Source organism: Alligator mississippiensis, chromosome 10 (assembly GCF_030867095.1).
Source record: "Alligator mississippiensis isolate rAllMis1 chromosome 10, rAllMis1, whole genome shotgun sequence".
Lineage (NCBI taxonomy): Eukaryota > Metazoa > Chordata > Crocodylia > Alligatoridae > Alligator > Alligator mississippiensis.
The window spans coordinates 14,508,577-14,536,388 of NC_081833.1; the positions used below are offsets into that span (position 1 = coordinate 14,508,577).

Here is a 27,812-nt window from a genome sequence, read left to right on the forward strand (position 1 = left end):
CCTAGCTGTTTGAGGCTGGCAACATAGCACTGCTTGCTAATGTCTGTCGCTAAGGGTTTATTTCCATGGTTAATGCCATTTTTATTCAACCCAAGGGCTTTAGAAAGGGCCTGTCACCTGTGCTCTGCATTGAAATTGGGCTTGACACAGGTTCGACCCAAGACGCCAGTACTCTGACAACGTCCTAGAACCCCCTCCACTTGGCCATTTAAAAATAGCCATTTAAATGCTGCCTGGACAGTGAAGGACAGGGACCGTTTCTGTTTACCCACAGAACAAGGCATGAAGAGCAATAGAGCCAGCTGCCTCTGCCTTGTGCCCACTGCCAACACACCTCAGCTGGTGAGAGACCTGAGTTGGCAGGGTCCTTTCAGCCAAGGCCTTTGGGCCAACGCTGGAATAATGGGGCTACAATTCGTGTATCCATTTACTGCCACTCTGCCAAGCCAACACACACCCCCCAACTCACACATGCACACAGCTACCATCAGTCATCCACTGCTTCCGAACAGAAGTATACCTCGCTCTTCCTAGATCTATTGCTCCCGGCTCCTACATGACCAGTCCTCCCCTAGGTCCTGAGCCAAAGCCCATTGAAATCAGTAGGAATCTTGTCACTAGCTACTCAATGGTACATACTAGGCCCTCCAAAGCCCAAGGAAACAGGTGGTCTTTGAATGTAAACTGCAAGACAGGCTGGAGACTGAATCAACAGGAAAATGTGACGGCCCGCGGGATCATGTCATCAAAGGATAAAATCACTGGGGAGGCCGTAATGCCCTTGGGCTTGCCACAGAACCAACTGTGATTGGAAAACTAGATCCCCCGCTACCCCCATACCAATCTCCTGAGATAGTAAGGGGTTGTTGGGCCTCCTTTTTCATTATAAAATCTCATTCCTTCTCTCCATTTCCCCTCCTGCCTCTCTCCTGCTCCCCTCATAAGTCATGAGGCCTTCAGCCACATGCTATGTTTTAAAAACATGAGAAACAACAAAAAAAATCCTGCATTTAAAAATGGAGTGGAAAGAAAGTCCTTGTTGAGAACAAATTGTGGCAGAGTCAAGAGGTGTATTTTTTCCCAGAGGTTTGAACACATTCCCTAATTCCAAGACATCATTTTAACAGGAACATCCCACCCAATTCCCTTATTGGGAGTTTGTTCTCATACTGGGTGGTGAGAGTTTAAAGTGGATACATTGTTCAGTCTGGAAACAGCCATTTGCATCTTCATTATTATTTCAATTTGGTTTTTTACAACAATTCCAGGGGCATCCAAAATAACTAAAGACATTGTTCTTGCTGCTGCTGGAGGTCCTGACTCAAGTCAGGCCCCCGGTGTGCTAGGTGCTGTACAAACCAGTATAAGAGACAGTCCCTGCCCCAGACAACTTGCACTCTCAGGGGACAGACAAACAAGCAAAGTGCAGTGAGTTAGCAGGGAATGGGGACTTATCAGGGAGCAACAGATGTCGGGCAATTGTCCATCTGCCTGTTCGTACCCCTCCTCAAGTGCAAGCTATACCAGGACAGCTTACCTCTGAATGAAACAGGTTAAATTGCCCTGGGTTAACTTTCACTTGTCTCTGGTTAAGAGCAGACAAAGAAAGAGTCACTGCATGTCAGCTGCTCCACCTTGCCTTTTAACTTGTTACAATTTCAACACCCTTTCATTGTCAGAAGAGATTTTCAGAACTCCCACTACTGTGGCCTGGCTCTGCTTGCCCTGAAGTCATTTAAATGGGAACAGATTTGGAGGACTTTAGAAAATCTCCCCCATCCCAGCTCTGCCCTGATCCCCACAGCCAGGTAACTCCAAGGGTGTCTATTTTAGCCCCAGTTCCAAGATAGGGAAACGGAAGCACAGAGTCATTCATTGATTTCTTCAAGGTCACACTGGAAGCCAGGGCAGAGATGTGGACTTGCACCCATGCACCCTATGTCCAAGCCCAGCGGCTTAGCCTTCCTCTCTGCCACAGCTCTCACCAGACAGAACCGGAGCGCTGTGAGCCACGGCTCTCATTCAGCTCCAATATTCTAGCACAGAAAGGACCCACTGCAGCCGCCCCAAGCAACAAAGGAGTGTGAAGCCCACAGTCGCAACAGTAGCTCAGACTTTCCTAGCTCTTACCAGTTTTCAGTCAGTTCCTTACAGCTCCTGGGGTTTCTCTTCAGCCTCATGAAAGGAACAGACTAGTAACAGTCTCCAATTCAGAAAAGCAACTGTGTTTGCATAAGTTTGGTAAAAGTATAGGGCATGTACAGAAATTTATTTTTTTTTCACCGTTCAAAGTACTTTATTGCTGTGACTTAACAGACGTGCAGGGCTTTACAGCACTTTAAAAATGGACACATAATTTTACATTAACTCTTCTATTAGTACTTTAAATAACTTCTGTAAACTGGTCAAATTTCTGACCAGTGGAGACTGTGGACCACCCCCTGCCTCCTAGCCTGGAAAGTACAGGGAGGCTCAGAGACTGCCCGTCCTCCCCCAAACATTGCATATCTGTCATGTTTAAGAGCGCTGTAACTTTGCAGCGCTATAAAAAGTGCTCTAAATTACAGCGCTGTAAAACATGCATGGAGCACATGTAGCAGGGGTTTAGGTTGTAGCCGTGTTGGTCTAAGGACATAAGCAGACAAGGTTCCTTGGGTGAATTTGATATCTTTTATTAGACCAACCCAAATGGTTGGAGAATAGTTATTAAGCAAGCTTTCGGGTTCAAAAACCCTTCATCAAAAACCCTTCGTCAAAAACTCTTGAGCACACACCAACTACTGAAGCTTCCTTAGCCTGACGAAGGGTTTTTGAACCCGAAAGCTTGCTTAATAACTATTCTACAACCATTTGGGTTGGTCTAATAAAAGATGTCGAATTCACCCAAGGAACCTTGTCTGCCTGGAGCACATGTATGCACCCACATTTCTCTGGTCCTGATCCTGAGTTATCTATTTGGAAAAGTTCAAGATATGAACCATGTGCTGCACTGGAACAAGGCAATGTTCAATATGGTCCCAAGTCCTGCTTTAGACAAGGTCCAGGGCCAGATGCTCAGAAAATGGGTGCCTTTCAGCATCATATGCCAGATGATTTCACTGATGCTTCTCCCCAGATGCATGTGGACTGAAGCCCCTTGTGATGTCAATCAGTGCTCAGGTATTCTAGGAAGAGTGTGCCTATGTGTCTCCATGCTGGTGCATCTCAGTGGCTACCCTTTTGGCTTCTTTGGCAAATTTCCGGAACCTTTGCAGGTAAACTATAACGAGGAGGGCCAGGACAACCTGGATGAGGATGAGGACAAAGAGGCAGAGCTGGAAAACGAAGGCCAAGCTGCAATACCAGTACTGGCAGGTGGTGATGATCTCCTCCTCTGACAGGTATGCAATGATCCTGCCCTGCAGGTGAGCTGGGGATGCACATATCACTTTTCTATAGTGGGCCCGGTTCTGCTGCCACTGAAGCCATGAACGCAGGTAGAGGATGTCGCAGTCGCACTCCCACGGGTTCTGCCACAGGTGGACCACTTTAAGGCTCTTCAGGTTGTCAAAGAGCCCATTGGGAATAAAGGAGAGCCTGTTGTCGTTGAGGAAGATAACACTAGTTGAGGGACTGAAGGAAGTAGGGAGGGATTCCTCAGTCAGTTCCTGTGAGGTGCAGTCAGTGATATTGTATGTGCAACGGCATGGCTTGGGACAGAAGGACATGCCAAGGGGGAGAAAGCCAAGGAGGGAAAGGAAGAGAATCCAGCGGCTCATTTCCAGCTCTGAAACACAAACGCACAGTCACCATGTGGACAGACTTCCACAAGACCTCATGAGCAAACCTTAGCTGCTTGCCACAAGAGAGCAGCAAATGGGCAAGCAGGCTCCTGAAATCTTGTGACCAACCAGAACAAGCCATGGGGTTTTGTTTCCTCTGAGGATTTATATTTAAGCGTGGGGGTGAATTTGATTCCCATGGAGATAAGGAACTGACACCACTGGGGAGGACATCATTTAAAGAGATGCACTGAGCAAGTAGGTGCTCTCTCCCTTCCTTCTCCACCTCCCCCACCCCAAACAACACTAGGCAGGTAATTGTTTTGGCCTTGGGTTTGTGGAGGGACACTAGAAACTAGACTGAAATCGTCTAGGTCTTTTGCATCTACTGCCATGGCTAATATAAGATTCATGATTATTATTTCTCTATTACTGGTATAATATCATGACTAAGGAAAATCATTATAGACAGTCAAGAACTGGTGCGTGGAGTTGTTTTTGCCCAACTCCTAACTCTCACATTCAGACACTGCAAACCACTACAGGGGCAAATAGCTGCAAGAAATTAAAAAAGAACTAGGCATTTGCGCAGCTAAAAGCCTCTCTGGTTTCGACAATAGACTGAAACGAACAGACAAGCAACCCTCATGTGTCGGGGCACATAGCGATTCCCTGCTACGATCAGGCACCAGTGGATGCATCATGGAAAGGGATACACTTTTTCTGAAGTACCTAGCATTGGTCACGGTTGGAGACAGGACACCAGGAGGAAAAAGGCTACTGGACTGTGCCAAAACTGCAGCTACCCTATTCCACTGCAGAAAACTCTAAGAACCATCAATTTCCAGAAACTGTACAGAGATAGGAGAATGCAGTGGCAAGACAATGCTTTCCTGAACAAAAAAGCAATCAAAGGCAAGAAAGAAGGGCACATGGCACTGTGCATCTACTTACTTTTCCAGAACGGTTCCCAGCTGGCCTTGCAGCATGAGAGAAGACCGTTCTAGGCTGCCAGTCAGTCCAGGAGTGTTTGCAACCAAGCAGCTGAGCTACCAGATATTTCCCCACATGCGTGTACAAGATAATGGGACGGCAAACTGCCAGGACACCTCCCACTGATCTCTTCCTGCAAACTCAATCCTCGTCATCGGAAGGGGGAAGGCTCAGTTGAGGAGCTGTTCTGAGAAATGGAAATGGTGCTGGCTGCAGTAACGCTTCAGCAGTGCCAGCACTTAGTGGCCCTGATGTCAGTGATGAAGACTGGCCTAGTGGCAGGGGAGGGAAAGGACATTAGGGAATGAAGGATGCAAGGGTTGTCTTCATTATATTTCTTGCAGGCTTGCCCCATGCTGAGTAATGGAACTGTAATGGAGAGGTGTGGACTGTAAGCAGGGCAAGGCAGAGACTGTTACTAGTGGCACATCTGTGCAGCAGCTACCACTGTGGGGCTCTACCCTCTCAGAAGCTGCCCCCGTGCTACCACAAGAGCAAGGTTTAATAGTAGTGAGCTTCAAAGAGAAAGATGGGCACTAAATGCAAACACACCTCAGCTGGGGAGTATGGGGATAAGCTATTCAGCAGCCTTAGGAAAGCTACTATTTCTTAGGGCCATCCAGTGCTAAGTGGCACCTGTCCTTGCCTCCCATCTGACATGATTGCTATTTCTGTGTCTGTCACTGGTGCAGCTACTTTCCTCTGCTGAGGCTGGAGAAGATTTGGCAATAGCAGCCAACTAGATCTCTCTCCACACAGAGATCAAGCAATGATCATACTAATTAGGCAAGAGGTCTGCAAGAAAGCTGGGGGAGCCTCATGTGGATCAGCAATACCTTCAGTACAGTAACCCAGCACCCTAGTTTGATGATGATGATAATGTCATCCTAGGTCATTCCCATAATCCTCTCTATGACTTTCATCCTGAAGGAATGTAAACCCTGTACCAACTATATGCACACAGCTCCGAGTATCCCTTCCCACCTGCGTATGTTCCAGCAGTGGGACAGGAAGTAAAAGAGGCAAAACAGAAAATCTCATGTGGGGGCAGAAGTACCTGTTTTGTTTTGTTTTTTTCCCCATTTGTTGTCTCCCACCATCTGTTGATTTTGCCATTCCGCCTCCACTTCCCCCCAACCCTTCCCATTTTTATTGGTATTTCTTCATTGAAGGTAAGGTCCTTACTGGTTATGGATAGATCCATCTTTGGGAGAATTGGACTAGCACATGTGGACCACGTAGGTTGGGACAGGAAGTGAAGGAGAATACTGTATCCCACTGCAGGCAAAACTTAAATAGAGAGAAAGTTCTGACTTAAGAAGCAACTAGAAAGTTCAATTTAACACAACTAACATTGTGAAAAGCACCACAAGATTCACGATTACCATTAGCGACCTTGCCTTCACATTTCATCACAAAGCCACTCTCTGGCACTCCAGTAAACCCTAAGATTGTATTGCAACATATGGATAGTATCAGCACCTCCCACAGGACCTCAGGTTTTCTTTGAAGGTCTCTCATCCAAGTACTGACTCCAGTGTAGCCTTGCTTGGCAGGTTGGGAGGTCTAACACAGTGGTCTGGGATTCTAGTGACTTAATTGTAGTGAAAAGCTGAGCAGAGAAGAAATGAGATTTTGCATGGCCTCGCATGACTGAGAGTTACAGTCAAACCTAAGACATTCTGGTAGCTGCACCAAAATGAAGGCGAGATCCAAGGAAAGGAAGAAAACTGCAGGCTGCCTCAGCTGGACAGTGCCTGGAAAGATAATGCTGACAGGGACATCATGATCTGGTGGGCTTTTCTCGATAGTCAGATGACTCAGCAGCCTCAAAGGCATGTGCAATGCACAGTTAGCAAGGGAGGCTTACCACATCCTGTATTTGTGGCAGAGAAGAGATGCTCCAACTGGATCGGCTGGATAAAAATACACTAAGGCCATCTGGATGCTCTCAGGATGCTGAGGTCATATCACCATTGTACCCATTAAAGGCCAAATTCTGCCTTAGGTTTCTCACTATAGTTAGAAGCTGCAGAGCTGGAAGTATCTGGTCCTTTGATTCAGCAGGGCTGTAACCATAGGCAGGATTTGGCCCAAGGGGAAATTAAAGTTTTGTTTCTCTCTTCTAAAACCATTGAGCCTTGAGTTTCCAGTAAGCCAATAAAGACCTCCCCAACCATTACACCAAAGTAGGCAGGTAAGATGGAAAAGGAACGAATAGCTCAGGCCAGAGGTGTAACAAGCGGGTTCTGTGCCCTGGATGGCAGTGGTGGCAGGAGTGGTGGCAACAGGTGTTGTTGCACCTCATTTAAATGATGCCTGGGGCTAGTGCCTCTGTCACCCACCCTTGGTCATGCTACTGGCTCAGGCTCTTGCAAGCATGCTTTTTTTTCGGTTGGGAAGGGCTTAGTGACAACAGTGATGACCCAGATGCATTTTCCCCATAGATTTTAAGGCTGGAAGGAAACCAGAGAAACATCCAGGCCAACTTTTGGCATAACATCGCCCCACAGATCCTGCACTGAGCTGCATCTGATTGCACAAGATATATGGACAGAGAGCACCAAGGTGAATTTTCCAGGCCTCTTCCACCTTATGATGAATGCCATTTTGATAGAGAGAACAATTAAATCAGAAGAAGGCCACTTGGTGTTTTTAATGCATTTATTTCACTGATCAGTTCAGGTAGTAAACATTATTAATAATAATAATAATAATTATAATAACAATAATCATTTTAATAAAATGGATATGTTTTAAAAGGTTCCATTTTCTGTGTTCACAACAAACATTTCAACAAAAATTTACAAAAAAAAAAAGTAATCAAACAGACCAACGAAGTGCCTTGGAAGGGAGCGTGGGGAGGTGGGGTCACATGGTCACGAGTAAGCCAGAGTTACCACATGGCTGTGGCTGGGATGAGTGAGCAGAAAAGCTGTCGCACAGCACAAATGAGTCCCCCCAAAAGGACATGGGGCAAGGACAAGGCATGCAGACAGGGCAGCAAAGTGATCACAAAGCCAGTACCGCACAACAGGTACCTCCTCAGTCAGGCACAAAGTTAAAGGGGTTGTACCGACTGTCCTCTTCCCCAGCTACAGCTACAGAGCAGGACAAGACCCCTGGAGAGAGCTGCTAAGAAGTGCTATCATTGGCAATGTTTGCCTTTGGTTACACACAGGTGCGTGGGCAGGTGGGTGGTGAGGTTAGGTGGATTAGCACCCTACTTACACCCTTTACTTTCTTCTGTCAGTGGGAGCTACAGCCCCCAAGGGCCACACAGACACCCGTGTTTATCCAGGAATGAGATTTTGCTACAGAGCGGGGCCAGTAATAGACACCCATCCTTTGAACATGCAAGTGCCACTTCCACAGACAGACCCTAGTGCGTGCAAGAGGACAGCTCAGTTTCTGGTCCCTTTCCCGGCAGCCATCATACCTCACCTCATGGGGTAGGAAGCTGGCTGGGATTTTTTTTGCTGGTGGGTCTCTGTGGTCCCACTTCACCTCTGCAAAAGTTGCACCTCCAGCTGAGGAGCTGCCATTCTAATCACCTCACTGGCAGGTACTTCTCTGCCTGACCCCAAACTACAACCCACTCTTTTGCCCATGACTGGAATGGATCAGCGATTCATTTCTTGATTTAGCAGCAGTTTGCACTGAGGTGATGGAGACTCCTTCACTAGGACGAGGAGCAGATGTCTTAGTCAGCAATACTTCTGTAGGGGCCTTGAGCTCCCAACTACCTCAAGTCCACAGCAGCACCCTGTCTGAACACCTTGCTCACTGCTGCAGCCATCAGTACAGCTGCATGTTCCACTTTGCCACGTCATCACCTGAGGCTAAAGGGAAGATGATCTCCTTGTCCTCTTAGATCAGAACCTGCTTAAAACAGGGGCACCCTTGGCTGGTCAAGGGATGTTACTGCAGTAGGTCACTCTCTTGTGGGATGCATTGCCCAGAAAATACAGAAACAAGGAACTTTGCAAGCTAAAAAAAAGGGGAGGAGCAGGAGAGTACAGCCATGTCAATGCTTTTGCAGTTACAGTAGTGTCAATAACACTGGTGAGAGTTAGTGTGTTGGCAGCTGATTTCCAATAGAGGCCTGGAAGAATCTGCCCCATAATAATCGCATAAAAAGGAGCACTGCAGGGAGGCTTGGTCCCCCCAAGCATCTGACACTGTGGGGGCAGGGAGCGGGGCAGGATCCAGATTAGATGGATCCCTAGTCTATCCTGGCCTGGCATTGCCCCAATTGCATGTGCTTCACATGAGAAGAGAAAAAGGAGCCACCTAGGTAATAGCCTTGCTCTTCTGCCAGATGGAAGCACATCCCTCATGCTCCTGCACTTCTCTGGGGCAGTAAAATGCATCTTAAACAAGCCAGGCTCAAAGCTCAGAGCTTCAGTCTGGTGCTCACTCATGCCTCCCCTACGCGTTGGGTGAGAGCCCTCTTAGGCACCAAGCCCCTCATCACTGCCTAGATACAAGTGGCTTGGCCTGGTGAACAAGAGCCACCCAACCTACTGACCAAGTGGGGCAAGGGCACTGTGGAGAAAAGCCAGCCTGACATGCTGCCAGGAGCAGCCCTAGGATCTAAAACCAGTATTTAGCATGCCATCTATGCATAGCCAAAACAGTAACAGAGACTGGGGACCACCAGGAAGCCAGGGATGGAGCCCAAAACTGCAGGTACATGTGAACAAAGAGGAATCAGAGCAGAAGCTAGGGGCTGGGCACAATGGCCTCACCCAATGTGCATCAGAGTGAAACCAGCCTGTTGCCTGAGCTCCATGGAGTCAAGGTAGAAAAGAGCCAAATGAGCAGTTCACTTAGAGGTCCCTGCAAGATGCCATTCCCATCAGCCTTCCCAGCACATCCTGTGCTATCAGACACACCACACTTCTGGTGACCTCCTCTCACTGGGCCTGATGGTAAAAATAAAGCAGGAAACAGCAGTGGGACAGAAAGGCTAAAGACAGAGCACTCTTATCTCTGCCTACCAGATCCTGCCTGCCTTCCCAGCACTAGAGCTGGAAAAGACTGCCATGCCTGGGGACAGGAGGAAAAGGGAAGCCTAAAGCTACTGTAAGAAAGGGCAGTGCAGGAAGGGCAAGGCCTGCCAGGCTGCATTTGGTCCCTGGCATAACACCTGCACACCTGTTGTGCTGGCTGAAGACTCTGCAAGCCATTCATCACCCCCCGTTCCCATTGCAGCCTGCCCTCCCAGCTTTGCCCCTCCAGAAAGCTCTCGGCTCTCCCACACGCTCATTAAGCAAGTACAGAGGAAATGGCAGAATGGGCTAATGGGCCAGCAGTGTGTCTGAGGGGCTTCACATGCTTGGAAGGAAAAGAGGGCCCTGCTCTGAGAAGTTGTTCCTTACCCTGTAGCTTCTACCATTCAGCTCTAAACAGTGGGTATGGCTTAAGCCCTTCACACCTCCAACTGAGCACTGGGGTTACACTTGGGTTGGATAGCAAGGGCTGAACCATGGGACCTCCACACCTCCCACCCTAGACAGGGAAGGGAGTGAAGAAAAAGCTACCATGTCGCCTGCTAACTCCTCAGTTTTGCTGGCTGCAGTGGGCTGAGGAGATGCTAGCACCCAGGGGATTGGCCCAGTAGCAATCACCTCTCCAAAGGCTGATGCGGCCTGGCCTTCAATGGCACACCTGCGAAACTAGGAAGGCCTAAATAAGGGCAGTGGAAAGCTGGTATTTACTGACCTAGGGAGCAAGGCTCCTTCCTCTCAGTGCAAATGATCCTGGAACTTCTCAATGGGAAAATCAAGCAGGAATGTTCAGGCACCCTAAGAATATCCCGATGAGCCAGTTTCAGTGAAAAACCCCTGCTGTGCCTTGCAATGAAGCAGTGGCTGGGAAATGCCCAGGCAGAGAGGTACAGCTGGCTTAGTCTAATCCATGAAAGGTCAGAGGTAACATTTGCCTTTTGAGGTACCTGCGCTGGCCCTAAGGGGTGGTGAGGGGGATGGGGTCACCGCACCTTGGCTGGGAGTAAACATTTACGTGCATTTACACAGAGAGTCTTCAAGTTTGGACGCCACAGACACCGTGACTTGAAATCCCAGAACATTCCCAAACGAGCAGTTAGTACACCTGGAAGGGGGGGAGGTTTTAAAAATGCCTCAGACACTTCCCAGACTTTTATATATATATACATATATTAAAAAAAATAGGAAAAGAGGGAAAAAAAGAAAACCCACATCAGTAAACAGTGAAGTGACCAGCCTCCTCCACGATCCGGCTGACTGCAGGGCCAGTGTCGCTGCTAATAAATTAGAGGGTGGAGTGCAGCTCTTGCCCGCAAGTCTCTACGCGATGGGGAACTTCTCTCGAAAACGTCCACGTCTCAAGCTGGGCCCCAGCAAGTCACCAGGGGGGATTCCTTTTGCCCCCCTGTCCTCCTAGCGCTCACTGGTCCTGCATCTGTTGCTGCATCTTCTGCAGCATCTCTTGCATCCTCCGCAACTGTACAAAACAGGGGAAGGGAAGATCAGAGGGTGGGTGGATCCACCACAGGGAGCAGCCAGGTTGCTGCTGAGAGAGGGACTATGCCACCCCACCTTTTGTGCTGGGGCCCAGGTCTGCACAGCTTCTCATTCTGCTGGGTGCCTGGGCTACCTTGGACTGGCTCACAGGATACATGGGACCAGGATACATAGGGCTTGGGAGAGGCCCTGCCCCAAGGGGAAGGTTGCACCTCAACCTAAACATGACTCAGAGCTGTGGGCTGGTTCCAGTAACAGCTGGCCCATGTGGGCCCTGCTGTCCTGGGAAGAAGGGAGCTGAGGGAAGGGTGCCAGGCACTGCTGAGGCAAGGACAGCCACCACTTATCCACAGGATAGAGAGGCAGGACAACCATCCCATGCTGCCCTACAATGTGGCTCACCCTAGTGAAGGCAGCCCCCAGGGCCTGTTCACTCCTTCCCCTCACCCCAGTAATACACCAGAACATCAGGCCCAGCAAGAAGCTGGTGCTACATACTGACACGACAGACACACAGCTCGGCTGTCTAGGGGAACCAGGGGTGGTCTCAGGTTGCATTTCGGCCACTCCTGGCTCTTGCCACCACTTGCTGGACATCAGGGCCCTTCTAATCACAGCGACTGAACAGGGCAGAAGGAGACAGACCTGGCAGAGAGGATGGGGCACTTGCGTTGGGTGGTGCTGGCAGGGTGAAAGAGGGTCTCGGAGAAAACTCTAGTCACCTGAACACAGCAGTTGCTGACAGGGCATTAGTGTCCACTTCTCAGCATGGCATTGCCACTGCCTGAGAAGGACACAGCCTCTGCAGAAGAAAAGGAATGGGGAGGTGGGGAGAGGGACACTGCAGTGGAAAGCTCCAGGAGAAACTCCTGTGATCCTAGCACTTATCCCCATGGACCCTGAAGTGCAGTGGGGACTTACCTCTTCATCCTTCATCTTGATCAGCTTCTCTGTTTCCGTATCAGGTGTTGGAAGGGGCAGGATGGGAATTGGGCTTTCTATCCTGTTGTCCTGAGTCAGCTTGCTAGTAAAAAAGAGAGAGGACAAAATCAGTCCAGTCCACTTCCACCCTGGCTGGATCTGGCGCAGAGGAAAGGAGCACCGTGTGGACATGCACATATCCAGCCACCTACACTCAGCACTGACGCAGGCCCGTGGGGTGCAGCGAGGTGGTGCGGAGCAAGGGCTGGAATCCCCTCACATGCAGGCCAAGATCACTGAGGAGCATCCTGGAGGGAGGCTCTTGTAGGTATGAAAGCCACACACCCAACTGGATGGACAGCCCACTGACAACAAGCCTCAAGTCACTAATCGTGATGGGGCTCAATACAGCAGAGATGCTTACAGGCCAGAGTCTTGCATTCTTACCCTCTGTCTCTATCTGTCTAGGACATGGGGACCTAAGACTGCCAGCAGCCTCCTGGGCTGTTGAATGCAGGCCCCTGTGCTCATAAGCTATTTTTAACAAAAAGGTTCCCAAAATCACTACTTTGAGCCCTCATCTACAAGTGGCAATACCTGACACACCAAGTGCACCCAGCAGCACACTACAGGGGAGATGAGGGTGCTGTCACTGCACTGCAACTACAGGGAAGTAGATCGAACACAGAAAAAGACCCGTGCCCTGTACTACAGAGGAAGGCAAAATCCCCCTCAGCCTGTGCCAGTCTCATCTAAGGGGAAAACTCCTCCCTGATTGGCGAACAGGGTGATTGGTGTGCCCCTGAGCAGAAGAGCAAAAGTTTCTAGCTGAAACCTCTCCATTTTTATCACCAGCAAGAGCAGCATACCCTACACAGAAGCCCATAGCTTTAGCTGTGGCCACCATTGCCTGCTCCCCTCCCCTCCCCTCTCCCCCCACCTTTTTCTATACAGATCAAAACATGAAAGCAACTGAATTGATGCGAGTCCTAACAATAATGCGAGTCACAATCTGCAGGGAGTGAAACATGCTTGGGAAAGAGCAGAAACTGCAGAATGCCAGGGTGCCATTGTATGCTCTCACCACCTGGTGGCAACATTAGCTCATTAGTCAGCCACCTCCCCAGTAGTCTGGGCTATTGCACTACAGAAGGCTTTATATAAACTGACTTTCATCTTAAAAGTTCAGCTGAATATTGGAAACTATTACATCATCACCCCCTGGTTCTCACAGCTTTGCATGAGAATCTGAAATCCTGGAAATGTGTTGGATATAGAAAAAAGATGGCATTTAAAAAGTGCATTTTTTAAACTACTTCCATTAAGGAATTTCTTCTTAGCTATTCCTCAATTTATTTAGTGGTTACTACATTCTGTACATAAACAGTATTTAGGGAAATGCACCATTTCTCTCAGATCTCTATAGTTACTTCTGTTGGGTCTCCGGCATGTCCTTCATTAAAAATAAAAACAGATTGTCTGCCACATAAAGTTAATTATAGGGGTCTGTGCATGAACACAGGCACATTCACAGACATTTACACACACAGCCTACTTATAGATGTTAGATGTTAGGGTCGGAAGGGACCTCAGTAGATCATTGAGTCCGACCCCCATCTTGCGCATCACTGAAATGCAGCCACTTCTGGGGTGGAAAGTGGCAGCACAGAACACTGTACACAGTGCTTTTGAGTAGGAAGTGAAGGTTTTTAACTCACAACAGAGTTTTCAAAGGTAACACTTTCAATAAAATTTCAATTTTTGGACGAGAGAAATGGAGGGTTGTTGGGGTTTGTTTGTTTTTTTCTGCATGAAACTTCTGAGATCATTCTCTCCTACCTTCTGACCTGTTTGAGCCTGCAACAAAAATGCCAGGGAACAAAATGCAATGAGCTATGACAGGGTAACACTCTGGGGACACATGAAAATGCAGTAATTGGCCCCTGCTTGGGCAGAGGCATTGTCAAAGAAATGGCAGCATCTCGAGGGTGATGTTGTCACTGAGACAGGGCCACAGCTGGGGAGGATACAGGCACTGCAACCCACGTGGGGCCTCCCTACCAGACTACGCTTTGGCAACGCAGGCAGATAAGCCTTTAGGGAGATGCTTCACTGGGCCAAGCCTATTTTAACTGACAGGAGTTCCTCCAAGAGGCATATTTCTCTATGGACCTTCCCCCACGGCTGAGGATGGGAGCATGGGGCAGTGGCCTGGGCTCAGAGGAGTCCCTTGGGGTGATTTACACTGTGGATGTGCTATGACTGACCTGTGTCAGCTTCTAATTTTGCCTCTTGTGCACCTGCATGTCGAGCACATGCGTCTCAGGTGCGTTCCAGGGGCTGGACACCTCACTACCACCCCATGACATGCAGCACATCTGGGGCCCTACCTGGTCATCTGCTGGATGCACTGTGCCCGGTAGTTCTCATAGTGAACATCACAGGTGACATCTTTCAGGTCATGCATGTGCGTCCGGATCAACATGTTCCTCAGCTTCACAAAGTCACAGTGTGCTTGGTTCTCCACTAGAGAAATAGCAACAAACAGTACTTGGACGTCACATACAGCAAGCCCCAAAGGGAAGCCATGATCTCTTCCGCCCTTCCCAACATCCAGGTCTTAGCTAATACTCTAGCTCTTGCAAGGTCCCTTCCACTTGACCCATCACTCAGACCTTCCCCTCCCCCTCTTGCTCCTTTGTACCCTCCATGCCAAAGATTTTGGGGCCATAAACCCAAGAGGCTGCTTCCCATTGGTGAGATATTGGGGCACTTGGGCTTCAGCCAACAGTGCCCTGGTGGACGTAGTGTCTGGACATTTAAAAGCAGGGTCCCTTGCCCTACAGCTTGCTTCCTTCCTTGAGTCACAAGAGCCTGAACTCACTGGCCTTCAGGCCGGGCTGCTGAAACCAGGCACTACTGGAGCTTTGTTGAAGAAGGAACTGGATGTATGCAGCCTGTGAGGCAGCCACACTGAGACAAGATGTTGGTTCTGAGGTGTGTGCAGTGCACCCATGATGGGTTTGCTGTCTGCAGCTCACAATGGAGCATGGGAAACAAACTGCCCTGTGGAAGCCCAGTCCATGTGTTTCCCTTTAGCCTGACTTTGGGGCCTGATGCAAAACTCTTGGACACCAATTGTTGTCTTTCCATTGGCTTCCATGGGCTTAGAATCAGCCCCTAGTGTCACTTGCTTCCCCAGAGAGGAAAGGCACTGCAGGGGGGGAAATCCACAGACAGGCAGGGAGGCCAGCGCTGTGCACCATACAGGCACAGTCTCTGCAGGCTGAGCGTGTTCAGAGTCACCACTGACAGTAATCACCACTGAGATCACTTTCACAGCTCCCTTCCGCGCAGCTGGCAGTTTTACTTCTCCTTCATCTGTGATTTTATCATAGATTCATAGATGTTAGGGTCGGAAGGGACCTCAATAGATCATCAAGTCCGACCCCCTGCATAAGCAGGAAAAAGTGCTGGGTCTAGATGACCCCAGCTAGATACTCGTCTAACCTCCTCTTGAAGACCCCCAGGGTAGGGGAGAGCACTACCTCCCTTGGGAGCCCGTTCCAGACCTTGGCCACTCGAACTGTGAAGAAGTTCTTCCTAATGTCCAGTCTAAATCTGGACATTAGTCCAGGTTTTCCAGTGAATTGGTATGCTCCCCTTCTTTGCAATTTAAACCAGTGCTTGCTTTATTTCAAAGGACCAGTCCGAGGGGAGGTTAGGTCTTTACGAGACCCATTGCTTTGCTTTTATCTGTTAGCTGACCTCTCTGCAAAGTCTGGGGGCAGCCAGGCTGTGCCACACCAAGGGTTTTGCAGACCGGATTTCCTTTCACATACAAATGCTTCAATGCTTCTCCCAGCTCATCAGACAGCCAGTGCTGTTCACTAAGTGCTCCTGAGCTGCCATACCACAGCAAGGTAGCTACATATGCAACCTGAAAAAACACCATCATCTGATGGTGACAAAGCAAGTAAACAGGCAGATCTGAGGAGGAACACTGAATCAGGAGCAAAAGCCAGCTCACAGTCACACTGCTCAGGGGCTTTCCACAAGCAGGGGAGAATAGGAAATCGTAGGCAGACTTGCAGTGAGTCAGCACAGCCCTCTCCCTGTTTACTCCCTGGCACTGGAGACATGGCAGAAACGTATCCTTAATGCCTGGGAGCTGCCTTTGCCAGAAATTGGCATTGCAGTTTGAAAAAGTGGTTTCCTCCAATTCAAACCACTAATTTTGTGCACTGGGGATGTATTTTGGCGACACATCAGCTCACAAGCCCTTGCTGCTAGCATCAGCCTTACCTAAAAGCAGAACAGTGGGGAGATAATACGGCAGGTCAACATATAATCACTGCAGCCAGCCTTTGGGGAGGGTTGCAGTCACACATCTCCCATATCCCCTTCCCAGCTTGGTGCTATGTGTTTAGGTCTCACCACATCCATTGCAAAGACAGCAGTAGCAGCAGCAGCGAAGTCCTTTACTGGAGTAGAGTGCTGAAGGGTACAAAGCTTAGCTCCTTTAGCAGCAATGGTGCCTGTGGGCAATGCCTTCCTGAGCAGTGAGCAGCTGCTTCCTCACACACTAACTCCTGAGTCAAGAATCTCTCTCCTTTGCCCAGAGTGTTTCCATGATTGATATCCGTCAGGGAGAGCCATGTGGCATCAGTCCCACCAGTCTCAGTGCCCTCACCCATAAGCTACAGACATACACAGGCCATCAGTGGGCTCCAGAGCTGAACAGTCCATCAATCACAACACAGCACTGAACAGCATCCACCTCACCTGCAAGAGGACAAATTCTGCCCTGGAGCTGGCACTAAGCAAATCCAGCTTCTACTGCAGGGCTACTGGGATCAGAGCATACCTTCCACGATGCCCCAGGGATACAGCCGCCCACGGACTCTCTGGCCTTTGGCCTCCACCACTGTGTTACTGCCAATGACAGCGAAGGGAGCGCTTTCCTGAAACAAGAGACAACAAGGAATTTTGAAGCCTAGAACAGCCCAAATGGGCTTTATAGTTCAGGTTCAGATACAGAGATATACACACTGAGATGGGAGCTGAGAGGACTGGCAAAGCCCCAGGTGCTGCCCCTGGTAGTGTTTCCAGCAGTGGATCAAACAAGCACATTAGCTGATATGGGGCTGTCCTTCCTGGAGGGACCATCTCAGTGGGATGTGGGCTCATGTCTGGTATATTAGGAAATCCCAGCCTTAGTGACTCACTGCACTCAACAGCTGGATGATGTCACTATATTGCTCAATGAACTCATCGTGTGCCTTCCTTACCTTCAGCTCTCTGTCTTGCTGTTTGAATTCCTCATCTTCATCTGAGTCGCACTCTGGAAACTGGTAAACTTTAATCCCAAACTTGTCAATCTCTTCCCGGATCTATTTCCATGCAGGACAATGGCAAAGGAAAGACAGCACCACATGGCTCATCAGCATGACAGAAGAGAACACCCCAGCAGAGTGTATCTACAACTATACAGCTCTTTGGCTTTTATAGGAAAGGGAGGGGGCCTCACAAGGTCAGGAAAACAAGCGAGAAGCACACTGTTGTGGACCCTCTAGAGCATCCTTGGAGGAGCAAGCTCTCTCTCCTGAGATTTCCAGTGTTCCTGGAGGGGCAGGCAGAGGATGGGAAGTGCGGAATAAGGCAGGACATTGTAGAAGCCAAACTCTTTGACTTTTTTGTAAACAGGCCAGCCAGGGTTGGCTCCTAAAATAAGATACTTGTGAATGGATGGGAAAGGGGGATTCCTGGATCATTTTACCCACTGTCCATGGCTGCTTTGGGGCCACTACATTTACAGCCCCAAAACCTCTGGATATGGACCCCTCTGCCCTGACAATGAGGGGGGTGAAGGACTTGTTTGGGCCTGGCTGGCTATTACAGTGAAAAGCCATGGGGAGGGGCTCCATTGGCCTCCTTGGACCCCTTTCCCCTCTGAAGCAGCCCATTCAGCTGGCTGGAGAAGCCACAATGACCCCTCTCCTCTCAATGTGCTACCATTTAAGGATCATCCTACTTCAAGAAGGGATGCAGTGTGCCTCACCCTCTCCTTTAGCTTTCGGATCTCCGAGGGGATCAGGCAGTCCGCTTTGGCGATCAGGGGCACAATGTTGACCTTCTCGTGCAAAGCCTTCATGAATTCGACATCTACTGGCCTCAGCCTGCAGTGGACATGGGGAGTTGCAGCAATCAGCAAGGAGACACAGGAGCTCACTTCCCTCTCTAAGTGAGCTGTTCCAGGTCACTCCTTGGGCTATGTACCCTCACACAAGGAAGCATGGAGCTAGACAAACCCAGCCCAGGATCTAAGGCACTGGAGTCTCAAATTCTATGAGCCACTAGGGCGAGTTCTCAGACGGTTCAGCTACAGCTGTTCTGAACGTGCCATTTTAGAGCCCAGTTACTACAGCAGCTCAGCCTGTTGAGCCAGACAGCGTGCAGTACAATTCACTCCCTACAAAACATATGCTGTGGCCCTGAACCTGGGTCCCACTTCAACTGCCTTTTGTAGCACAAAGATAACAAATCCAGCAATCTGAGTATCCCAGCTATGCAAGTCCTCTGGGCGGGGCTGCTCCAGTTCAAGCCACTGTATAAAAGTAGCATCTGAACAGTGTAGAGGCAATAGTCAGCTACTACTGCCATCACCTAGTCATGTGCTGAGTCTCCTTAGCCAGACTAGGTTTGTGCGCTGCTTTAATCCTCCCTCTCCAGGAAAAGCAGCAACAAGGTATAGGCTTTGGGGCCCTCCAGCATCAGTGCCCTCAACAACAGCCTCCGCCCCTCAGCTACATAGACTGTGGACAGATTCTGCACAAGAAAAAAAAATATCATGGGACGGAGAGTCTGTCCCACCACCAAGTAACATTAGCAGAAGTCTCTGAGATCCCGCACAGGGATGCCCCTGCCCTGTAAAAGGAGGAGAGAGAAGGGCAGCCTCACCCATGCCCAAAGGGCGAAATGAAGTAGAGGCAGCAGTGCACACGGTTGTCCTGGATGTTCTTCCGGTTCAAGCCACTCTCATCACGGAAATACTGTTCAAATTGCTGGTCGATGTAGTCAGTGATGGGCTTCCAGCTGGGGGGGGGGGGGGGGGGGGGGGGGGGGGGGACGACATTGCAAGCACACAATCAACCCATGTTTAACAAGAGTTTCTCAGCTGATGTAGATCAGGAGGGCTCTACTGACTTTAATGGGGCTACATAGACCTGCCTGGTACAAAGATATGGTTCATGCTTTTATTCACTACATTTTTTGCATGCATATCCCAAGTTTGTAGGACCTCTGGGACAGAAGCCTCAAGGATAGGAAAGGCTGGCTCTTCTCCGCTCCCTTCCTCCCTCAGCCTGGCCCCCAAGTCCTGGGCAGTGCTCACAGCTGAATCTGTCCACATCCCTCCAACATGGGAGAGAAGCATTCCTCACCCTTACACTGCTCCCACTGCCCAGAGGAAACCATTAAGACCCAGAAACAGCAGCAGGACCAAAAGCACAGCATCTCAGCCCCTCTCACCACTCTGTGTTGTTAACAGCATCTCCAAAACCCGGAGTGTCAACAATGGTCAGCTTCAGCTTGACTCCCTTCTCCTCGATGTCCACGGTGTGTTTCAAGATCTCCACGGTCTGGTTGATTCGCTCTTGGAACATGAATAGGGGAATTAGGTGCAGAGTTTCGCACTGGGCATCCCCCACACTAATCCTGCACTTGGACCACTCCCCCAGTGCAAGGCCCGGTCCCACAGCACTACACTACCCAAGATGATCTGAGGGGATTTGGCAAAGAGCCCATAAAACCAAAGTGTTTTATCCAGAGTGGCTGCTCCAGTGCTAATGGAAGTTGTACTCTGGGAGCTTCATTCTCCCATTCTCATTGTTGTGCATGGGAGAGGAAATCTGGTTAAGGCTATAAAGGAGAGCAGGGGACACAAGGCACCATAGCAGCATTTCAAAAACATGCATATTTGGGTTTTCCACTTTTCCAGGGAAATGCTATGTACAAAGCAGATGGCTTCCATTAAAATCTGTGCTTAATCAAACCCACTTTCCTGTCAAAAAGCAGCTTCAGTGTAACAAAGTCTGCACAAAGCTCTTGTGCACATTTGCTGGGAATTCCCTGTTGGCTTCATCAACGTGCCCCTGATTCTGAACAGGCCAGAAAGGGGCCTGAGGAAGAGACAACTCTGAACCAGTGAGAAAGATCAGTATCATGCTCATTTTACCACAGCAGTTGGGAGAACGCAGGCATGGAGAGGTTAGGTGGCTTTTCAAGCAAGACTGTGGCATTGTCCTGACTTTGAGTCCTCAGCTCTAACCATCTGCAACGGCACCTCTCAAAACTGTCTAGTGTCCCTCAAAACATGTGCATCCACAGTCCCTGGGTGACCTTATTTATACCACAGGAATTGCTGTGCAATATCATATCATATCAGCCAGCCACAAAGGCCTATCAGCAGGCAATACCTGATGCTTTCAGGAGAAAGCAAACCCCCCCATAATGCACTTTTCTAATGGATCTAAATGGTCAACCTCTGAAAAAGAACCCACAGTGTTCTTTTTCATTAGGAAGCAGGCACTCCTGTGCCCCAGAGACTCTCCACTATGGGGCTTCTGCACAGCGACCCCTGAAAAGCTGTGGGGATGGAGGCCCTTAGAGAAGACGGATGAAAGGCATTGTCTGCTGGCCGACCCATCCCACTTCCTGGCTGACAGAAGTGAAGCAGGCAGATGCCCTCTCCTGTCATCATAGCTGCATCCAGGCCAGGCAGCTTTGCTGGCATGACTATGTCGGCTACAGGGTATAACTTTTTTTCACAGCCCTAGCTAACATACCTATGCCAAAAATACCACTACAGTGTATATAGGTCAGATGCTGTCTCTCTCTCTCACCCCACCCATCCATGAGTGAGACACCAAGCTCAAGAGCTAAACTCAAAGACCCTCGTAGTATGGCAACAGACAACTCTTCAGCCTACTCAGCAACTGTACTTTGTAAGGAAGGAAAACCCTAAAGCTGAACCACAGCCTCAAACTCTTCTTGCCCTAATACTAGAAGCTGTACAGCTGGTCAAGGAAAATGGGTCAGGAAAGCATGGATCAGTCTGCAACCATTGCTGACATAAAGCAGGAGTGTTGGATGTTCAAAGACAGCCAGTTTAGTGCCTGTGGAAGCAGCCAGCCCCGGTGGTCCCTCCCTTGGGCTTCACTTACCCTCAGCATTGAGAAGCTTCCTGTCTTTGTACAAGTCTGTCAAGAACAGGCTATTCACCAGGGTGGACTTGCCCAGGCCCGACTCTCCTATTGGACACATGAAAAAGAAAAAACCATAATGTATAAAGTGGGTTAAAAAAAACACCTTAAGGCATCTCAAAACACTGGATCCTGCACCAAGGGAAGCCAGAGATGGGAACCTGTTGGGGTTGTATGCAGCTGTTACATTTCTCCAGCTGCAGGAGGACCTTCCCAGCGTGATCCCTCTGTCCTTGAACACATGTTATCCCAGCTCCTTCCCATGGTCCCTACCTATCCAGGGCCTGCTGCTCTCAGGGACACTTTCTGGCAGAGAAGGGGCAGTTACATCCCATACTCAAACAGGCTGATTGCAGCCAAAAAAAAGCAGAGCGCTTCCTCTAGGGGAAGCGTCTGACTGGGACACAGGGCAAGGGAGGGAGGGCTGAGGAGTCAGACAGGAGGAAACCAGACAGGAGAAAGGGGTCTTTCGGCAAAGTGGGGAGTGCAAGACAGCAGGTGTGCGCAGAACTCCTCGCCATCCATCTGCTAGCCCGCTCACAGCCGGGGCTCTAGGGCTGAGGAGGCAGCAGGTTTATTCTGGTTAAGCAGAAGGCAAACAGAAGCCAGGGTTAGACACAAGGTGAAATCCTGTCCCCTTTTTAGATCAGTGGCTGAACTTCCCTTGACTGGACAGACCTGAGCCAACAGAACCGTCTCAGTACCTTGGGGGCAGGACACAAGCCTGGGACCTGATTCAGCCCCCCTTGCTGGTGCGGAGCAGTGCCTCCCTTCCCAAGGAGTCTTGCTCCTTTTAATGGGATGCTTGCAGCCCAGGGTGTTCAGCTGTGTGAGCATCAGTGGCAGAGGCAGGTCCCAGGGACACAGAAGATGCTCTCCCAACTCTCAGCCCAGGTGTGACTGGTTCTCCTCTGAGAAGATGGGCTGCTGAGCAAAGGCAGAGTGGCAAGGAAGTCTCACCAGCAACCATCAAGGTGAAGTCAAAGCCCTTCTTCACGGATTTCCGGTGCACCTGGTTGGGCAGGGTGGCGAACCCCACATATTGCTTCTCATGGTCCTGTAGGAAGAGGGCAGAAAGGAACAGGTCATGGAGGTGCAGGAAGCCCAAGGGGTCCTGATCTTGTCCCACACACCAAATCGGGGGAGGGAATCAGGTGCTCTAGCATTTTGGAACTGAATGTGGGAAATCGACCCCCACCATCTGCAGCTACACAGGGAATGGGAAAGTGCTTACTTTAGGGTGGCAGGCTCCTGAGCCCCCAGAGGTCTGAGGTGCCCAAAAGAGGCTTGGGGAATGGTGCTGCATGCCTCACAAACACAGTGTTTTACTGGCTGCTATTTGCCAGGTCCTTGGAAGGGCTGTTACTCCACCTTATTCTGCACTAGACAACCTCTCCTTCCCCAACTGCGAAAACACAGTGGCATCTACCTACCCCAACTTTCCATGAGTTTCCCTGAGTCCCTTTCCTCTTCCCGCTCCTGCCAACAAACCTACATGCCTGGTACAAAGCCCTCATGCACATACAGTCCTTGTCACATATGGCCCCGAGGGCCACCAGGCTGGTACTTTTATGGTATTTTTCCCTACAAAAAGAGGCCAGCATCCTGTGATGGACAAGCCACAGCTCCAATGTATTATGCTCCCCAGGGCTGCCCAGGCTCTGAGGCTGTGTATAAAAGGCCATGACAAAACAGAGATCAATGGTCTCAAATGGCAGCACAGGAAGTTTAGGTTGGATATTAGCAACCTTAGAAGGGTGGTGAAGCACTGGAACAGGTTACCTAGAGAGGTGGTGAAATCTCCATCCCTGGAGATTTTTAAGGCCTGGCTCGACAAAGCCTTGGCTGGAATGATCTAGTTCGGGATGGTCCTGCTTTGAGCAGGGGGTTGGATTAGATGGCCTCTTGAGATCCCTTCCAACCTTAATTTTCTATAATTCTATGATGAATTGGTCTCCATGCCCTTTATCAGGCTTTTATTTCTTGCACTGTCACCTCCACTCCTGACTAAGTAATGGGAAACACCAACCAGCTCTAATAGTTATTTCAAAAGACAATCAAGTATAAAGAGCCCAGAGTGTGACATAAAGTCAGAGAGCCAGAGAACATGTCCAAGACTGTTGGGGCTCCAGATGTTTGATCCAAGAAGAGGCAGATCCAGCTGGACCTCCCAGCTCTTTCCCATCACAGATCCTCAACACGTGTCTGCATCACACATGTATTTTCCAGCAGAGACCTCCCCCATATGGGAATACCAGCATGCAGCATCCATCAGCAGGTATCTCCCCTGGCCAGCAGTAAATGTATATGCCCATGGAGTTTGCAGTTCATAAGCCAGCTGTATGTGTTCAGACTTGCATGTGAAGAGCTGCACACCCAAAAAGCCACTGGCCATGCACAGTAGCATGAAGCTTTATTGGGCCTACAAGCTCAGGAGCAATGCCACACATTCTGAGTGCCACTGGCTGGCACCTTATCTAACTGTGCCTTCTCCTGAGTGCTCTTATCATAGCCTGTGAGCTCTACAGGCATACTGCAAGTGTGTAGCATGCACTGAATGGCTGCATCATGTGTCAGATAAGCCCAGTCCATGTGAAAGGACACTGCCAGTTACTGCACATGGAAAGAGGAAACTTCATAAATTCATACCAGGGTAAAAGCTGCAGGCATGACAGATGCTGCAGGCAAACAGGTACTGTGTGTAGCCTGCCGCCTTTATGAGTCACTTTCAAAGATATTCTGCACGCATGGAAGAGGCCTGTGGCATAAACGTATTTTCAGAATGGGCTAACATCCCAGGCAGATGAAACTCAAGGGTGCACTCGCATCAGCAGATTCATTTCCAGGCCTAGCCCAGCCCTCCTTGGCTAGGAAGAACCACCCACACACTCACTGTTAACATTGGCTTTCAGATGTGGCAGACGTTCCCTGGGGAACAGCAGACTCATTTACCTGCTTGTGCCCCTAAAATTCAAGCTCAGCTCGGCAAAGCCCCATGAATGCAGTATTCATAGCTCTCGCAGTCAGGGAGGAACTGCTGGCTGCGCACAGCTCCGGGTATACAGAGGCATCATTCTCTCAGCCAAGTCTGCTCCATCCTCACTTAGTAACAGTTTCCTACAGCCTGACTGCAAGAACAGCCCAGCGCACAAACTGGGCTACAGTGATTGCTCCAGTGCTATACACATACCCTTCTCCCCTCCTCCAGCCCCAGCCAGAGACTGCGTGAGGACCTTGGCAAAACTCACTCCTTTCTTACATATTTTCCAAGTCCCAACCAAGAGGAAGCAACAATTCACAGAACACCCAAGCTGGAGACATCACAGATTCTGCATTTCAAAACCGCGTCCTGAGAACAAACAAGCAGCAGGGATTCTCGCCACGCAGACAGAATCAGCACAGCCAAGAGCCTCTCGCAGCTCGGTCCCAGCACTGACACAGAGGTTTCTGCTCATACACGATGTTTCCCCCCTTCCTGGCCATCAAGCACAGCTTGCCAGAGAGTCTGACAGGACCCGCATGCAGGAGGTAACTTGGCCTCGCCAGCTCCATCATATCCGATGCGCTGTAAAAGACACAAAGCTGGAACCATGCAGACCTTTGGTCTGTCTCGCTTGCCAGCATCTTGTCCTGTAGCCTGGTATAAATCAGCATAACACCCCTACTTCAAGCAGGTTTACACGCTCTAAGGATCAGTCCTGTTCCTATTTTTTTACTTTCAGCCCAACTATGCGGTGCCTGGGACAACTGCTTGCAACAAAACCAAACCCTGGTGGGGATAGGCCCAATCTTGAGTGCTTTGCAAGCTGGGGGAGTTTATAGGACACGTTGACATGCTGACCACTAAACCCTGACAGAGTGGCTCAGACCTCTCCCTTCATGTGCTCAACACCACCACAGTGAGACCACTGAGTACATTTCAGCCATGGCCTGAAATGCCTCTTTGTCACCACATAGTTAATAGAGACACAAAGGGCTTGTTGACACCGTTCCTGCACAAAGCCCCGGAGTGCCGCCCTATGGGCATTCCCCTCCCACTCCCGCACATGTTGAAAATGAGGCCACGGGGCCACCTTTGAGCAGCCCTGGGAGCATGCTTGGTGCTGCCCTTTGGCCTGCTTAATGATGCATGCTTGGGGTTGCTTGAAAGCAGCCACGCTGTCTCACTTCTGGGATCTGGCACATGTGGGATCAGGTGCAGCCATGATTCATGGACAAAGAGATAGTGAAGACAGGCACCGAGAGGGACCGACAAACAAAATAAGAGAGAAGCCCCAGGCCCCCAGCATTCTTCCCAAACAAGGGTTTCATTAAGAGTGCTAAAAGGCTTTGATACCCCACATTACAGGGGTCGGCAAAACGCGGCCCGCAGGCCAGATGCAGCCCACCAGGTCATTCTATCCGGCCCGCTGGGCCCCTAAAAAAAAATTTAGAAAATTAATATTTATCAGCTCCTGGCTGCCTGTCATGTGGCCCTCAATGGCTTGCCAAAACTCAGTAAGCAGCCCTCCACCCGAAATAATTGCCCACCCCTGCCACATGACAACCCTAGGAACCAGAAGCAACAGAGGAGCAAAGGGAAGGGACATGGAGGAAGGGGGTGTGCAGTGCAGAAAGGAGCAAGGCAGTGGAAGGAGTATGGGAGAAGGAACATGCAGAGTGACAGGGGGCCTGGGAAAAGGATGCATGGAGCAGGTGGAGCATGGGGAAAAGGACACACAAAGCAGGGGGAAACGGGGGGGGGAATGGTTGTGGCTCTGACTCTGGCCCTGACCCCAACCCCAACCCTGACCCTGAATCCAGGCTGAAGCAAGAGCCACCTGCTGCCTGTGCCAGGTGCTCCATGCTCCCAGAAAAGATGGAGCCAGAGCCAGAGTAACTCCAAAGGTAAGTGGACAAGGGCAGGGGTCAAAGGGGATAGGCACCAGTGGAGGACAAGTAGCAGAGTGGGAAAGCATTGGGAGAGGGAGAGGCAGCAGGGAGACGGGCGGGGGGAGGAGTGCAAGTGGCAAAGAGGAAACAAGAGGAGCGGGGCAGGCTGCCTGTCCCTAGCTACTGCTTTCTGTGTGGCAGTGGTGGGAGGATATGAATTTAGGAGGAATCTCCAATAACTAGATTTTAGACATGGAAAGGTAAAACAAATGTATAATTTTCCAAGGATCTCAAATTCAAAGACAGGTAAACATGGTCCCAGGTGATTTCCATTGGACTCCATTGGACTATGAAGGGTGACCACCTATGAATAAATGCTGATGGTGCTCCTACAACGTGTTGCAAAAGTCCAATACAAAGCAGGCGAAGAAAGGCAGGAAACGTGGACATGACAGTGTCAGCTTGCACGAGGGAACTGGCCGACTTGATCAAAAGAATCCCATCTCTTCAACGTCCACAGCACACCAAAGCTGTTCCACTTTGTGGCTGCTTGACTTGCGATTAAAATGTAAGTCAGTAAAAGACGAGTCTTCAGAGAACAAACCACATCCTAACAAATGAGCAGCAGCGTTGGTCAGTAATACACCAATGTTGGGTTCAATATGCAGACATCTCCCTTAAACTCTTCGGAGGTGCTCAAGCTTTGGATGTGTTGCAGGACTGAGGTCTGAGTGGATACCTAACAGTGTCTAGAAAGTGTAATCACCAGCTCCTGCCCCAAGGGACTGTAAGAGTGGGACAATTGCAGTAATAATACTTGGCCAGAAGAGCTGATTCAGTAGATGACTTGATATCAGGCAAATGGATCCCTGGTGTAACTCTGCAAACTACAAGGTATGTAAACTGGTGTGATTCTGGCCCATTTTTATTGTGGCTACTCAGGCCAAGCTGGAGACCGTAGACAAATTACAGCCCTGGTTACATCACTATATCTTAACAGAGACTGGTCCCTTCAGTTCATATGGGGAAAGCCTATCTGGCCCAAGGTGTCATCTTTAATCAGCAGCTCATTCACCTAACAACACATGTTCCCTTCAGCATTTTTCAAGTGAACATGAGGCTGCTCCATCCATAATCAGGATTGAGAACAAGGGGCGATGGGTGAGGAGGAGGGTGAGGTCAGAAGAGCTCTTCTTCCTCCTGCCTGGTGCTGCTCCACTACAAAAAAACATCCTGCCTCCCTGGCTGATGTGGCGAGAGCTCCCCTGCCAGTTTAATTTCACTTCAACCCTTGTCTGTGATAGTTAATGAAAAGGAAACAGGCTGCTTCTGCAAGAAAGACAGCACTTTTCATTGCCAGCTGACTCCTTTAGGAGCATCCCTGGCAGGTTTCAAGAGGCCTTCCTGGGTGTAACACAGCCTTCAGTGTAGTTCTGAACTCACTAGAGGCCAAATATGCCTCGACAGCGACTTTTCCGCCCCATACATGTGCC

The 27,812-nt window shown here is 49.7% G+C and overlaps 2 protein-coding genes across 5 annotated transcripts in view; both read right to left on the minus strand.

Annotated features, from left to right (window-relative positions):
- Positions 1 to 3,179: 3,179 nt before the first annotated feature.
- GP1BB (glycoprotein Ib platelet subunit beta) lies at positions 3,180 to 3,707 on the minus strand. The gene has a single exon (XM_006270927.4). It carries the CDS (start codon positions 3,705 to 3,707, stop codon positions 3,180 to 3,182), a length of 528 nt encoding a protein of 175 aa, XP_006270989.2.
- A 3,697-nt stretch (positions 3,708 to 7,404) lies between these two features.
- Positions 7,405 to 27,812, minus strand: part of SEPTIN5 (septin 5) — a 58,153-nt gene continuing 37,745 nt past the window's right edge. For all 4 annotated transcript variants that reach the window (XM_059713475.1, XM_059713473.1, XM_059713474.1 and 1 more), the window contains exons 2-11: positions 22,408 to 22,504; positions 21,409 to 21,495; positions 19,715 to 19,838; positions 19,145 to 19,279; positions 18,246 to 18,363; positions 17,476 to 17,577; positions 17,052 to 17,148; positions 14,575 to 14,710; positions 12,185 to 12,287; positions 7,405 to 11,243 (exon numbers count right to left, since the gene is read on the minus strand). In XM_059713475.1, the coding sequence (XP_059569458.1) occupies positions 11,187 to 11,243; positions 12,185 to 12,287; positions 14,575 to 14,710; positions 17,052 to 17,148; positions 17,476 to 17,577; positions 18,246 to 18,363; positions 19,145 to 19,279; positions 19,715 to 19,838; positions 21,409 to 21,495; positions 22,408 to 22,417 (969 nt within the window). In that variant the 5' untranslated portion in view covers positions 22,418 to 22,504 and the 3' untranslated portion in view covers positions 7,405 to 11,186. The remainder of the gene's footprint in view (positions 11,244 to 12,184; positions 12,288 to 14,574; positions 14,711 to 17,051; positions 17,149 to 17,475; positions 17,578 to 18,245; positions 18,364 to 19,144; positions 19,280 to 19,714; positions 19,839 to 21,408; positions 21,496 to 22,407; positions 22,505 to 27,812) is intronic.

Excerpts from the sequence above, each read along its gene's own strand:
- GP1BB (XM_006270927.4), bottom strand. The coding sequence starts at position 3,707 with ATGTCCTTCTGTCCCAAGCCATGCCGTTGCACATACAATATCACTGAC.